The 16,360-nt window shown below is 43.0% G+C and overlaps 1 protein-coding gene across 1 annotated transcript in view; it reads left to right on the forward strand.

Moving 5' to 3' along the window:
- LOC119449828 (inverted formin-2-like) overlaps positions 1-11,410 on the forward strand; it is a 148,223-nt gene extending 136,813 nt beyond the window's left edge. The window contains 2 exon segments of the mRNA XM_049665458.1: positions 5,494-5,546; positions 11,218-11,410. Coding sequence (XP_049521415.1) covers positions 5,494-5,546; positions 11,218-11,327 — 163 coding nt within the window. The 3' untranslated portion in view covers positions 11,328-11,410.
- Positions 11,411-16,360: the final 4,950 nt, after the last annotated feature.

The following is a 16,360-nucleotide window of genomic DNA, read 5'->3' on the forward strand; positions in this document are numbered from 1 at the left end:
AGCCCGATGACATAGGCGCTGATTATAATGCCTTCAAGAGTACTGATCCACTCGTAATAAAAAGGTAATTGCATCGCATTATAAGATGGAAGAAAGTGCTACTTGTTCAATTCTGTTCGATTTTTAGCAAAAAATAACTCAATGACGTTATCCTTGACAAAGCACGGATGGTCGGAAGGTTTCGCTTTCACTCGACTCTGCGATTTCGCGTTTCAGTAGTGTCGTTATCGCGTAGTGCTACGCTGGTATTGTCGGCTCGCGAAACTCACACAAACTGTAAGTAGCAGAGAATGCCACGTCGATGTGATGTTGCGGGATGCCCGAAAGGTCCACGCCACTGGACCAAGAGCAGCTGCAGCGGCGAATCCAACTATCTGTCTTGGCTCGGTCTCTCCATAGCCGTGCCTTTGCGTTATGCACAAAAGACCCCAACGCTGCCTGTCGGCCGCCGTTTTACTTGCCGATGGCAGTAAAGTGCGGTGATGGCGCATGCAACGTCATCATTTCATGCTCAGGAGTGGGCGATTTGAATTGCGCTGAAGGTATGCGCACCGTTCAGACGTGGTTCAGACACGAAACGAGGGATGTGAGGTTTCTGGAATGGTATTTTAACAGTGCACATTCACTTAATATTTGCCTTTAGTGTCTCTTTGAGTTGTTAATAGCTTGAAATGGAGTGGTGCACTCTCTTAAAATTGTGCACTCATATGCGTTTGCAATAGTTTCGATGTTCAAATCACTCCTCCTTCTATTGAAGCAGTACACCAAAGCAACACGCCATGCGAGATGACGACGAAAACCATAATCCATCCGAAATTGCAAAGGTGATTTCTTGGAAATGCTACCTCTAATTTTAACTTCATTGTGTTACCTCAACACAGTTTCAATGAAAACTTTGCAACTTTGCCCTTCTTTAGATAACATGAGTGTAAATCAGCACAACCGTTCGATTTTCAGTTAACCGCTAAGCTTTGTGATCTGTGAGATTACAATATTTAATGGACACTTGATTAAATGTGTCGGTAACCATTGCGGAACGCACACAAGGCATGAAAAATTTCTTTGCCAAAAAGCACTGCAGTGACACAACTGAGGCTTCTCTAGAAAATGTAAATCTGCTTCTACGCTAATATCAACACAGTGAGCCGCATTGCCACTTGGAAGTCCAACACCTTGTTCTTGTTCACAGAACTAGGCATCCCTCGTCGGTGCAAACACTGTAACAGGCCTGGTTACGACCTCACTGACTCCACTAGTGGGAGTGGTGGCTTTGTCAGATCTGCTCCATCGGCACTGCGTGTGCATTAAGTCGCAGGGCCTCTGTCCCTGAGGGCCGAGGCTTCAAGTTTGAGGTATTCTCTGGCCATAGTTTGTTCTCACCCATATTAACGAGACGCGGGGAGTGTCAGCACCAAGCTCTTGTATTGTTACTGCCATCTTATGACAGGCGTTTATCACTAGTGATGTCTGCTAACGTGTTTAGTGACTGTGCTGTTGGTGCACTGCTTTTGACCTTCAAGAGTTAATTTGAGTGACTAGGCTTAATTCGAATGTTGAGGCGGGGAGAATGCACAATCAGTTTTAAATTAAATGAAAAATGAGACATCCACCCAATCGTAGCAATTGCTACAAAGGAAACCCATATGGGTTTCTCGAAGCCTCGCAGTTGAAGAAAATTCGCCCTGGCGAACCTGGGACCACCGCCTTTCCGGGGCAGCCGCTCAACCATCTGAGCTAACCAGGCGGCTAGCAGATGGCAGGGCGAAGTCCAATTGGGTGGATGTCTCATTTTCCATTTAATTACTTCTCTCCACCTAGCGGGCTTCCGCTGAACTATTACGTCAAACAATTGCCTTGGCTAGCCTCCTGGCTAGCTCAGATAGCAGAGCGGCTTCCCCGGAAAGGCGGTGGTCCCGGGTTCGAGTCCCGGACCAAGACGAATTTTTCTTCAACTGCGAGGCTTTTCTTTCGAGAAACCCGTAAGGGTTTCCTTTGTAGCAATTGCTACGATTGGGTGGATGTCTCATTTTCCGTTCAATTACTTCTCTCCACCTTGAGGGTTTCCACTGATTACGTTGATAATCAGTTTTAGTTCTTAAGAGAGATGTAGAAGCAGACTACCATATCTAGTAATTGGACTACATTGTTTCCAGCTCCAGCTGTCCAGATTGTGAACTCAGATGTGGTGCACATTTTTTTGAGTGGGGAAGTGGTGCTTACATTTTCAAGTATGTTATGTGCGCATCATTTTTTGCAATTAGAATCGCACCTGAACGTAACGTTATGGTGTTATATTTAACCTCACTAGATACATTTACTTTGGGAGCAGAAAGACAGCGAAATTGTGCTCAAGTGTCCTCTTCAAGCGTCCTTGCTTCATACCTGCTCCATCACCCTTAATGAGCATACTTGTTAGCTTTTTTTTTGTGCAACTTGTGTAGTTTTTGAGTTCGGGGTTCAGTCGTTTGCAGCGACTGTAGCCTATCGTAGTTAGAGCAGCATATTTGAGCCATATTTGATTCTCTTCAAGCATAATATCACTGCATTCATGAATTTAATGTGGTGGAATTTTAATATGCAGGTCCTGAAATCAAGTATTATATCTGTCTAAGCCTGTATATATAGAGGTAGTAGGGAAAGCTATCTAAAGAATTTGAGCCTGCCAAGGACACTTCCTTAACTGCTAGCCGATTTGTTCGACAACTTTTTTTTTCTGGTTACAATTCTATTCGGAAGCTTACTATAACACCCAATGTAGCCGCGATGCGGCAGAGTGTAGTTTAGAGGAGGCTAAATTGTTGGAAGAGGACTTCAGAGGAGTTTAAACTGCAGGAATATTCCAGCGAGCTGTGTAAGCTTTCCTAGTGCACTGTTATGGGAGACGGCACCAAAACTGGTGCCATCATGTTAAGACCACAAAGCACATTTTTTTTACAAATCCAGATCGCGAGAAGCACAACGAGGGTGGAAATCTCCATCCGATTACTATTAATGGCGAGCAAACATTGCATGCTGTGGCTTGCCTTTTTAGCAGATGTGGTTACCAAGTGCACAATAAACTTACCTAACACAAATAAAATGGTTATTAGTAAATTGAATTAAAACATCCACGCTTGGTGTGCTTCTAGTAGTTTTGAATTTAGAAAATTGTGCGCTTAGTGGCTTTCACTTAAATGCATACGCATTTTGTGCTGTCCCCTGCAACACTGCAGTAGGAAAGGTTACACATCTTTCTGTAATATGCAAGCAATTTATCCTACTTCGACCAACAGCTAGCCGTCTAACTGGTGCTGTGCGACGTCATGGCTACTTTAGATGGCATAGTAGGCTCTCCTGTACAGGGTGTTTCGCTTAACTCTGGCCAAATTTCAAAAATATGCAAATGCTACGTAGCTGGACAGAACCAAGGTAATGTTTGCCGTCGCTTGGCGATACCCAGATATTTTTTTTTGCATTCCACCTAATTACATAATTATTCTTCATGAAATATTCAACTTCTCAAATATTACATACAGTCACATCAAAAATGTCAACGAGAAAATTGTAGAACAACATGAAAAAATTCATGAGCCATTCCACTCTGTGATGGTGGATGACCAGCGAAGCTGTTTAGCGCATGACACAGAGGTGACACAAAATTTTCGACTAAGGTACGAACATATTTATTGTCCTTATTGGTGGCCATCGCGACGATAGGTACGCACACACATTCGCGTATAACCTGTGTTATTAAATCTGGCTGTCACGTAAGACAATGAATGGCTCATACCCCCTAAGCAATGGTTCATACCCCCTAAGCAATGGCTCATACCCCCGCGAACGGGCCCTCCCCATTAAGACGGCACAAGAGAAGCGAAATTCTACGCTGGAATGATGAGCGGCAACGGAGCTGGCTGTGGAAGAAGACGACGACGACGAACACGTGAGCAGAGGCAGGAGCGCGTTCGCGTAGATGCTCCGAGGGGCCACGGACGGACGTTTCGCCTAGATATATACAGCTTCACTGTAAAACTCCCTATGCAGCTTTCTGTGGCTCAATACGTGCTACATAAAAGCGTTTTTCCGAGCGTGAAAGAAGCCCGTGAGTACACGCAAAATTGCCGCGCGACTGGCTGCTCGAGGTACTTTGCGTCTATTCGCAGGCATCTTTCACGCTCGGGAAAACATTTTTATATAGCACGTATTGAGCAACAGAAAGCTGTATCGGGAGTTTCTCATGCTGCTCTCCAATTTTCTCATTGCCACTTTTCATCTAATTGTAATAGTTGAGAAGTAGATTTATTAAGACTAATGATCAAATTAGGCAGAATGCAAAACATAACCTGTGTATCTCCAAGCGACGGCAAACATTACCTTGGTTCTGTTTAGCTACATAGCATTTGCCCAAGTTTGGCCCAAGTTAAGTGACACACCCGGTCGATCGAAGTTTCGGGCTCAGGAAAAAAGTATTGAAGGAATTCTGTTGAGAAAAGTATTAGCTAGTTGATGTAATCGCAATAGTGAAACAATATATTATAATAAAGAGTTTGTATAATAATTAATAGCAATAAAAATAATCATATAGGCAACTAACCAAAAGAGCAGCTACTGGACCTTTTTTTAAAACTGATAGCTAAAAAGTTATTGCTCTATGATTGCTGTAATAAGTTTTAGTGGATGTTCGAGAAGCCTTTTGTAGCCTGTAAAGCAATTTATCTTATCACAGCTTGTTTGGAGTCTCTGGTGTTTGTAGTACTATAAGCTCTTTGCTGTTGACACTGTGTTTGAAAGATGGATGACGAAGGAAAAAAATATTGTCGATTGAGTAGTATTATAGGCGGGATTAGTTAGTGAATGGCTGGAGCATTAAATGAACACCTCTTGTGGCCTTTGTTTGGCTTTGCTAAGGCATTTACTAGATTGCATCTACGGATTCATCGCGACTACATCGTTGGAATTTAATTGTAGCCTTGGGGAAGAACAAATGAATACCAAGAAACGTTAATGACGAAAATGACGTTCGGAATTGTTCCTAAGCAGGTATGAGATAATGAGATATTGGTGATGCAATGGGGATCATGCTTGCTTTTAACACACTTTGTGTCACTCCGTTGTACTACTGACCAGAGGCAGCAAATAATATACGAAATGCTTCACATTAAACGTTATCATGTTAAATTTAGTTCTTGTAAATATCAACTAAGCACTCTTTCAAGAGGACATTAGCAGAGTGTTTTGAGTGTGATGAAAGCAACTGTACTAGGCATTCATTGCACATAACACCAACAAAGATATTTCTTAGTCATGTGCCACTGGAAAGAAAGAAAACACGAACGTTGTAGGTGCTGCTTTGTGCCCGGCTTAGCAAATTCCCAAGCCTTCACTGCTGCTTCTTCGTGACACTTCTAAACAAGCAGCAATTGATCACTCTCATCTGCAGCTGTTTTTCCACCTTTTTTACATTTATGTTCATGTTGTTCATATTGTGAAGCTGTCTGTTGTGTCTCCCGGCAGACGCAAAGCCATCACAGTCTTTCCAGCTTCTGATGCAGCTGCTTCAAAGAAACGTATGATGCTAACAGTAACCTTTTTGGTTGGTGAAGGGTACTTCCTGCATGCCTGCACGCACATATTATTCCTTATGCTTGCCATGCACGATCTATTGTGCCTTGCTTCCATTTTCTTCACAACTTTTCACCCCACTGTCCAAGCGCTGTGAATCAGAGAGCTGCAAAAGTACGCAACTCTGCATGTGAAGTAAAAGAAAAATGCGGGGTTAGGAAATTGTTTTAATGTAACAATATTAATTAGTGTAATCATGACAGCCATTTACAACTGTTTACCATTATTTTAAATAATTTGCTGTTAGATTTGTAGTTAGCACTTCATTGCTCATCCTAAGGAAACAAGTTGGTTGACACAAAACAACAAGATATGAAAGCTTCTTGTTACAGGTACATCGATTGTCTGATCAGTGTTAAAGAGAATTGACCAGTGCTTCCACAGTCATGATCCAGTGGAAAAGTAGTTAGAGATCTGAAAGTTTGCAAAATTCACATTACAGAACAGAAAACATGCGTGCCTTGCTCATCGTTCCTCTTGAGTATGAAAGCAGTCTTTCTCAATTTGTAGCCTTAGACATTCTACACACAAAGTTTTGTACTGATCGTTTGTGAGTAGTACTGTATTAAAGTATGATAGGTCGAGGTAGAACCTATCATACTATTAACTCAGTTTTTCTGACCAGGATTCAGGTTAGGTTGCTGGTTATCCCTCACACTTCTTGCGCAAGCAAGAATTGTACAGCAAGGGACTCGGACTATGCACAATAATTTACCTTTTGTAACTGTAGCCAATGCACTTAAGGCCTTATATTTATTTTAGTATTTATTGTTACAATTGATGCACTAATATCTATAGATCTATCTTATGCATAGGCCTCTATACAGCCTCTATTTTAAATCACTTTTTAAATCATAATTTTGCTAAATCAAGACGCATGTCCTGGCACTCTTTGGCCTTAGATGCCCTTCGCCAATAAAACGCAATCATCATCATCAGGTTGCTGGTTATGTAGCTATAGACAGTTCAGTGAATAATTTGCTCACGTGGGCTCGTGGAACTGAGAAGTGGGCCACAACATATTTACCAATAAAATACCTTAAGAAACTTATTACAGGTAATCATTTTCTAATTGGTCGAAGAGGGTGCCCGTTTATGCGGAACTTCCACCTTTCTCATACAATGGAATGTTTATCGTCAAAAGTGTCTACCCAAAGCGATTGCTTTGGAAGATGTGCAGAATGTTGTTGAAGAGAGTTATGTCCGCAATACGCAAACTCCTGTCAGTTGGAATTGTGAGACACCTGTGAGCGGCAGCAACAGAATGCAGCGAAAGAAAATTTGGAAGTGAATGTGGTCTTAGCATTGTAATTTAACCTTGATTACTTGAGGCTTTTATGTGGACACCAACATCTCAGTCATAAGAAAGAAGAGGAAGCATGAAGGTAGTATGGGAACATGGAGGATAATGTGCAAATTGGAGTGTCCGGCAGAGAAGAGTGGTCACTGGCCAGTGCATATCGGGTGGTGTGGCAACAGGCAACTGCAGGCGGTGCAAGGTGTGGGACACCAAGTGGCAGTGACACAAATCACAAATTCATACCCTGGCAGTGTGCAGAAGTAGAGTCATGTTAATTTGCAGAAAATATAACATCTGAGCATTACCACACTTCAGATATATCAATCAAAATGCTTTCACAGTTTCACGTAGCTGATGGCTTCTTCCCTGAATTGTGTATTACTTTTTGAAATTTTACGTGCCATACATGCAAAGCGGGATATGAGGGACGCTGTGGCACGTGGTTTCAGAATAATTGTGACCACCTGGCGTCCTTTAGTATGCTTACAAATATAGGTACGTGAGTGTTCAAACATTCCGATCCTGTCAGAACAGGGACACCAGGATTCAATCTTGCTATTTAGTGTTTGGAGGCAGGATACCATAGCCACAGAGCAACCGCACTGAGTCTTTCCACTGTTTTTTGTTTTGACAGATGCTAGCAGGCATGTGCGGCAAGAAATGATGTGATTTTATTGACACTGGCATTAACTCAGGTGGCAATCACTAAGTTGTTTGAGTGAGAACGCCATGGCATCTTGTATCAATGCAAGAAAAAAATATCATCTATACCGTAATTCAAACAAACATTTTGAATATAAGTTGGTCCCCTAAATGGCGGAATATTGACCTTTCACTTATTTTAAGCACTCGGAGTGCATTTAGATTGATATCTACCGAACATGCCACACACCACCTTGAGATGTGCAGAATGTTGTTCAATTACAGTCAATTACAGCCAATTACAGTTCAATTACATTCAATTACAGTGGCGGATGTGTTTCAATTCAATTGATATTCAAGAGCAGGTAGTTTAAGGCCAGTGTGCTCATCAATTTATTGTTTGCCATAAACCATAATATCTTTATAATTTGTTTGCAAGTCACTGCAGCTAGCCTTAAGTTGTACGTTCCGAAATGCATAAACTTGCCCAAGGGCCTCATCTCATTCGTGGCCTATTTTCTAAACGAAATTATTTAGAGAGACAGCACGTACATAAAGTGCAGGTCAATTCTCGTGCAACAGAACAGGCTAAACTATTTAGTTGGCTAACTGTCAAGACGCTCCGTAGAAGGAAAGACACATTAAGCGCTTGTTAGCACATTTACATGTTGTCAGTACTACAGATCTGCATGTACAAAAATTATGTGGCAAAACTGATATGTTATTGAAATGTGCTGCACCACGGTAAACAATTTTACAAGATAAGTTTTATTAAGGCATAACTTGCAATTAAATATTTTAGTTATTTCTTGATTGTAACAGCGCCATGGACTGTTGATAAAGCATTCTATAAGTGCAGAGAACTTTGTTAACATGTCATTTTGTTTAAAACTTGCAAAAAAATTTTCTGTCGGGATGGTAAGCAAGACATACATGCACGAAAGCTGTGACGAATATCACGGTGAGCTGTGGTGGCCCATTGGCTATATTTTTGTGCTTTTGAGCATGATAGTTTCATATGGAATGTTGTGCATCCAAAAAAAAAAAACAACAACCATGTGCTAAGATTTGAGGACATGGTGCTAAGGTTTGAGGGCATGCTAAAAATTTCAGTTCAATAGTATTTAGCATGTTTGCGACATTAAACTCCCTAAAACGGCCATGGAACGCACGTATAAACAAAACGATCACACAATACACCCGTTAGGCAATCGGGAAATTATTTATTGAATTGGGAAATCAATCAGTCGTTCGTCCTGATGTTTTTCTGAAGTTTTCGTGCAGGAATTTATGTAAACTGCCGCAACAATAATGTAGTTGCTGAAAATTGCCTGTTTTCACGTAAAACTGACTCTGTTTCCGTGTCTTCATATACAAAAAATGGAAGGAATTTCTGCATTTAGAGCTATATGTCTACATTTGGCAACACTGAAGCAGAGTTTGAGGCTCTGTTTGTCTGGCTTTCAATGTTCATACATTTCTGAACAAAATAAATTTTTGCAGGTGTAAAGAATGATTAACGGGTGATCGAGGTGTTATATTGTTAATGTTTGCCCGCAGGACAAGGCAGAGATGACACGCCACCGAGCACTGACGCTCTTGAGCAATAAAGTATTTTATAGACGTAATCAATGTACACGAGTTTTATACGAATGCGCAAAACCTGTATGCTCTGCTGACCAACTTCTCTGCCTTTCTTGTTTAAGTATACTACTCTTTTCTGTCAGTGTCCTAGCATAAGTGTGCTGGACCATTCCCCAAAGCTGGTGAGCAGCACAATAAGTGTGTGCTTTGGTGCTTCGCACTAGTTTGGTGAATGATTGCGAAATCGCATAGTCGAAGGTAGAGGACCCATTTTTTTTAGAATTGAGGCCTGCTCATTCTGTGGCCACTGACAAAAGCTCTGCGCTGCTATCTCTGCAATTTAATTGTCGGTGGTGCAACAACAATTTGTGGAGCTTATCTGCGGCAGACTATTGCAATTCAATGGCCATGCGTGTATGGGCCGAAACAGTTCGCAGGGCAGCCAGACACCAATGCTGGTACTACCTACTCATCGCGATGCAGTTTTGTTTCAATATGCCTGGCAAAAGTGAGAGCCTGCAATGAGTCTTCTTGCTGGTGTCAGTCACCTCTCAACGATTTTAGGCGTCTAAACTGTTGTCCGGCAATGCCTGCTTTGCCGTAAAAGACATGATTTTAAGTGACACGTTGCTTTCTTGGTGAACTGAAGCGCCTGCAGGATTATGACTATGGTAATTACTATGTGGTTAGTAGAATTAACATAAGAGTGATGGAACTTACCTTGAAGCATATTATGGTGAGAACGATGGTTCATGGGGCTGTGGACAGTTCGTAAAGCGCAGTGAACCTTTAGTCTTTTTGCATGCTGGTCGTGACATATTAGTGAGCGTATATTTGTCGTTCCTTTGTTTGGTGGAAACTGCACGTTTGTGTATGGGGAGGAAATGTGCGGGTAAATGAGGTTCGTTGAGTATGCATGCAATTAGGGTGCATGTCACCATGACTTCTGATAAAAATTGCAAAGCCACTTGCTTTCTCAGTGGCACAAATATATCAGTGGTACGAATAGCAATGGTACTGCCGCGTATGCTAGCACGCTGGGATGCATGCATCTTGCATGCTACGTGCTAACAAGAGTGACATGAGCGAAACTAGCAGTGATTAAAAGTGATGCAAATTGCAGGTAGTATTGTAAGTGAAGTGTGAGTTGCATTACCATTTAAAACGGTAGACAAATTAGAGGGCGTGGCATACGACTAGTATTGCTAAGCGAGTGGAATCCTAATCCCTAGAAAGAATTGATAAGGACTCGCAAAAACACGTGCAGCTAGCTATTCGAACTGGCACCGTTAACACGTCACGCGCTAACGTCGTTTGCGATTATTTATTCCGCAGAGCAAACCCGAGCAAGATAAGAAAATTATTCATGATTTAAAAGCAGGCGAAGAAACAGACTCCGCTCCACTCGCACAAGGTGCACTGAAAAACTTTATTGTTGGTATAGATTCGGGAACTATGTAACGCCTATACACATTCACCACTTTCTTTAAATTAAGTATAACGTGTAATCAAAAACTATTTGTTCGAAAAGTTTCATGAGCTAGTTGACGCTCATATATATTCAGCAATGTTTTAAATATTTCGTGTAAACAAAATTTTAGGCCCATAAATTGCACCGTATTCTATAACGCTCCTTCACTCGACGCTCCACCTGAAAGTAAGGTCCCTAGATAAGATAAGTTTACAACTGTTTTATCTAGGGACCTTACCTGAAAGCGGATGTCAGCGCCGCCCTTCAGCCTGAAGCGCTCATTACGTTTCAACGGTGCTTTAAAACCATTCCCGAGTGAAAATTTTTGTAACCATATGCTCTTGGGTTCTTCTCGAATACACTTGAGAAAAGGTGTCTCTAAAACAATTACTCGTCTTAGTTAAATAATTTGCGAGGAGCGTTATTGAAGCGCTATCTCTGTTTCAGTCGAATGGTGGCACTGTGCTCTATTCAGTGGTCTGCTTCTGAACGAGGTGGTTAGCCAAAATGTCGCTCGCTTCGTTAGCATGCTACGTCCTCGAAATTGCATGAGGCAGTGATTCGAGGCCAACGTTTCTGCGTTCCGATAAAAATTTGTTTCTTTTATCTATTCTCACAGGACACGCAAAGAAGCCGGCTTCCGCCTTTGTAGAGGAGGAGTGCATCGTCGACCGCCTGCTTGCCGAAATACGTCAGGGAAGTTTCAAGCTACGCAAGACGCCCGCTTGACATAGCGTGAACGACGGCGGGCACAGCAGACTCAAATTCTTTGCTTCAAGGTTTTAAACAAATAAACTTTATTTTTTAATTGATTTGAATTTATAAGTCACATTTTTGGTGTCAGATTTATCTAATAAAGGATACCGTAGGATTGCTACTAGAGAGAAAAAAAGAAAACGTGGTATAGGAGATTATACTGTTATTGTGCAATTTTTCTTGCAAGTTGTGTTCCAAAAGTTTCAAGACGGCCATGACCGTCACTGCAGTTGGCGTAATGACGGTGTCGGTGCCCGACAATATCACCAATGTTGAAGAGCATCATTTCTTTACGTCGGTGCTGTTTTTCCGCAGGGTGAATAGTACCGTAGGCCACCTAATTGTCCCGGATCCTCTTAAAAATGTGCCCGGTTCCTCTTCCCCCTGTAAAGTGCGCACCATTGCAAGTAGTCATGCTGAAGGAGAAAACAGCTTTCGGATAAGGATGCGGTAGTTCGTTGGTTTTTGTACTGAAATTATCACGTAGATCGAAGTCAGCTGTTAGTAGTATCTGGTTAGCTATCTTTCATAATTTCGACCGTAGCGTGGCTGCATATAGAAAAGTAATTATGGTATTTTAGGCGTTTCAAGTAAAATATTAGAGCGTTTGTCTTGACAAGTGCGACATAGTTCACTCGGTATGCACTAGCAGCAGCACTAATTGCCAGAATGCCTTTATCAAAGCGCCTGGCGGAATAGATATTCCGTGCAATCGAGGCAAGCCTCTGGAAAGACAGAATACGAGGCCGTGAGAGTGTTTTTAGCAGTGAGGCGTCGGAGGAATCGGGACATACAGAAATATGACGGAAGGCCATGCATATGCATTGACGAAACATGCACTACTATAAGTTTGCCTAAGAGAATTTCATGACTGAGTTTGTGGCCAATCTGCTAGGCCAAGCAGTAGACATATAATCTCCAATAATTTTTTGGTAGAAAGGCGTATAGAAAATGAGGGGTCTTCGCACCCAAGTTTATACAATCAAGCTTTGCGGGAACAAAGGACTCTATGATAAAAAAAAGAAAGATTCCTTTGCTCCCGATTTCATAATTGCTACTTTGTTATCTGCCACGGTGGCTTAGTGGCTACTGAATTATGCCGCTCAAAACGTCGTTGCGGACGTGCTCGAATATCGGCCGCGGCTCCGATGAAGGCTGCACGCAAATAGGTTCGGTTCACATTAAAGAGCACCATCTGTTAGAAATGATTACGGAACCTTGTACTTAGGTATTCTTCATGGAATGTAGCAGATTTTGAAATGTGAAGAATTCAATAAATTGTTTATGAAATCCATAGCGACAGTCGTGAATGATCTAAAGTAAAAAGAATAGCATCAGATGAACAGCACCCAGCGGTGTAAGAACCTGAAATATGACTTAAGGAATAATAATACCGAGTATCTTTCTCAAAAAAAAAAAAAAAAGGAAGCAAACCCAGAAAAAACGGGGAGAAATATAGGCGGTGTGAGCAGTGCTTCCGGCGTGTCGTCGAGAAAGTTTTCCCTATTACCGGCTCCGTTGTAAATCATAGCCGGGAGCCAATTACACGCACGGCGCACGGTGACCTCACGTTTCTCCGCAACTTGACACCGCAGTGCTTCGGGCGGCGTACGCTCTGCGGCAGAGGCTGCGAGGAATCTCGGTTCGTGGCGTTTATGCGCCGGCCTTCCCGGCCCTTTACTCGCGCATCGGTTGACACGCACTCTTTGGAGAGGAGTGAGGCTCGCAGAGACCTTTGGGGACCTCGGGGATGACGCTTGTCTGCTGCTGCTGGTGGCGGCGCCAGAAGGTGGCCCTGTTTTACGAGCTTGTTTATCACCACGCGCCCTTAACCCACGGTATCTCCGAGGAGCAGCTGGCCCACCGCGTCGATGTTGCCGTTGGAACATGACCGACCAAATCATGATGTACCAGCAAAATAAAAGCGAGTGCTCTCTTTATGCATACTTTCAGGTTTCTTCTAAACTGCCCTATCGTTAGCTTGAAGACATGAATTCTACGGAAAAATTCAAGGTGAAGGAAGTAACAGTAAAGGGATTTTACCGATCAGTAGCTGGAGGCTGCAAAAGAACCTGTACGGGTTTCCTCTGCAGCTTCGCGACTTTCCGTTTCATAAGTTTTCTGTTTAATGACTTCCACCCAAACGGCGTGTTACGTCGTATTCGTAAGTATACGCTTCAACTGCTGCTCTATTCTCGATATTTACCGCTGTCGGTGTAACTTAAGCCCCAGGTTCACGAGGAAAACATGCAACATTGTTTGAAGAGTCGCCGCCATCTTGCCACTTCAAGGCGTTGCACTCTCGTGGTAAAACAGAGTAGAGATGCATTCAGAATCTGCCGAGTTCTGAGGTGGTACGCGGATCGTGCCCGCGGCCGTATATTTTGTTTTCAAAGTGAAATAAAAGGACAATTTATTTTCAGCCAATTTAAGAACTTTGGAACTGGCAAACAGGACGGAGAACAAAACCTGCAAAGAATTCTGCATGTCGTGTACGTCGTATGATCTTTGACAAAATTAGCCCGCACCGCAATTTCGCGGACAAACAAGGATGGAGTGCGAACTCCATGGGGCATTCAAACGCGCCCATTACGTTCAAAGCTTAGTAACGTGGACAGAGTAACGCTGACCGTTTCTATGCCTTACTCACTCACGCAAGCTGATGACGCAGTTGATCTTGCTAACTTGCTGCTGTATTGTTTCAATGGGCAAACCAGAACTTGCTAGAAACTAGCTTGTCTTAGGTCGCATCGATGGATGGTTTCTGGTGTCACTAGAAGTTGCGGAATGAAATAGCTGGTGGCAGGTGGTAAAGATGGGTCCCAGTCAACAGATCAATCCATTCTATGCCTCTCTTAATTCTGTTTGAGGAATCGCGATTACATTAAATGAATCCTGAAAAGTATCTCTGAACCAGGCACCTAAGATTTTTTTCATTGAGGGAACAACAACAACAACAACAACAACAACAACAACAACAACAACAACAACAACAACAACAACAACAACAACAACAACAACAACAATGACGACGACGACAACAACATGTTATGCGCATACCAATAGCAACTTTGTCGAGCAGGAAGCATCATTCAGCATTATTTTCTGGCCTCGTGAAGAAAGCCTTTCTAGCGAAGCTCATCAACGGCGCGAACTGCAAGTCTTGCAGATCCTCCCCTCCTATCACTTCATAAAACGAAACTAGGGCATTCGTGCGCTAAGAGAATGTGTTCATACTTGTCCTAAAAGAGCTGCACTTTCTAGTTCAATGCTGTATATAGTACTCATAGTTTATGGCATTTCGGCACCATTGTTCTGCGGCGACTTTCGCAGACTGTCATTCATTGCCAGTTTACAATCATGTATCCTTTGCACTCTTTTCTGTCACCCCTGTTGCAGGAAGCTTTTCTTGCTCTGCTGTCGCTGTCGAAGTGCATTGGTTTGCCTTAGTGACCGTTTATAGAGTCCTGCTGTGCGTCTTGTTTTTTATCCTTCTATTTCCCCTTTAAAGTTTCGCCAATGTAAGGTAGCAAAGGGGATGTTCGTCTGTTTGAGCTCTCTGCCTTTCCTGTCCTTGCTTTTTCTCTCTCTCTGCCCACAACTAGGATCGCGTATCCTTACTCTCACACTGCACGCAATCCACGTAAATCGCGCCTGCGACTACCGCCCACAAAGGAGCTATATAGATCAATATGTTTCTCACACGCAGCGCACGGATGTATACAAGAGGAAACAATAAACGTCGCGAGCTTCTGTTAGCTTGACTCTCTAGGAGACAGCGCCATGCGTCAGAATGGCAAGTACCATTGTGTTCTCCTTTCGTCCGAGCTAGCTGCCTTCGCCGTTTCACTCCCATAGAGGTAACAAAGTGTACATAACGTTAGCGCAGTCAGCGCGCGTTTCCTTTTATCTTATTTTCTTTGCTCTGTTCTTGACGGATTCCTATTCTTTATGATGAGGAAAATGAGGGGAGGGGGGTAGAAGACTTCTTTCAGCACTTGCAATCTCAAGCGAGCGAGTAATAGTTGAACGAAGAAATAGGAAAGTTTTCGCTTTGATCTCAAAGAGCTCTCATTCTCCGCACTGACATATACGAATCAAGTGTCTCTGCTTCCCGCCATTTAGAACCTCTTTCCACACAGCTGTCGGGCAAGAGGTTTCTTTTGCTTCCAGTTCTAGTTTGCTGCAAATTTGGGGTGCGCTTCAGGCCGCAAAGCACAGCAATGTTCTTTCAAATTACCCTTTTTTTTAATGTTTTAAACAGAAACGATTTCTCAAGCTACAGAACCATTTATGATCAGTGCATAGACAGAAAATATACCTCAGAGGCGACAAGGAGGATTATCTGACGTGCGGTGTATACACATTGCGCGTAGGCATTGTCTGCGTCGTTGTAGCGTGTCTTGCGCGGAGCGGTGTGTAGGCTATTTGCTGTACGTTCTGAAGCCACTCCGCGACAGGTCACCGTAGCACGTGCTATGCTCCGAAGCTTCAGGACAATGTGCGGCGTCGTTTGTTGAGTGTTCGGGGGTCTTGGAGCAATGAAAGTTCTACAGCGGCCTAGTACTCAAACTGATGACGAATCCTTTCACGCAGACAAGGCCTTCAGAACGTTTGCCAAATACTGCGTTTAAGAAGGCGTACGTGTCACTCAATCTCGCCCAGAATTTTGGATATTGCTTCGCTCATGCACGAGACGGCGACATTTGGAGAGGATGCGAGTAGCTGAGGAAGACGTCAACTGAGGGGGAAGGGGTGGGGGGGGGGGGAGGGCAGTAGAAAGTGATTATGGGAAGAGGAAAACATGGTGAAAAAAAAAAAAAAAAGCTATGAGAGGGCATCGCGTAACGACCTTGAAGCTTAGTTATACAAAGTGAAAGGAGAAATCATTGGAAATGTTTCCAAGCACGTTATGACAAGGCGTCATTTCCCATTCACACTGCGCGGTTGCAATGGGCTCATCTGCTTGTATACTGTGCCTCTCGGAAGTTGTAACACGTGGCTGA

Source organism: Dermacentor silvarum, chromosome 4 (assembly GCF_013339745.2).
Source record: "Dermacentor silvarum isolate Dsil-2018 chromosome 4, BIME_Dsil_1.4, whole genome shotgun sequence".
NCBI lineage: Eukaryota > Metazoa > Arthropoda > Arachnida > Ixodida > Ixodidae > Dermacentor > Dermacentor silvarum.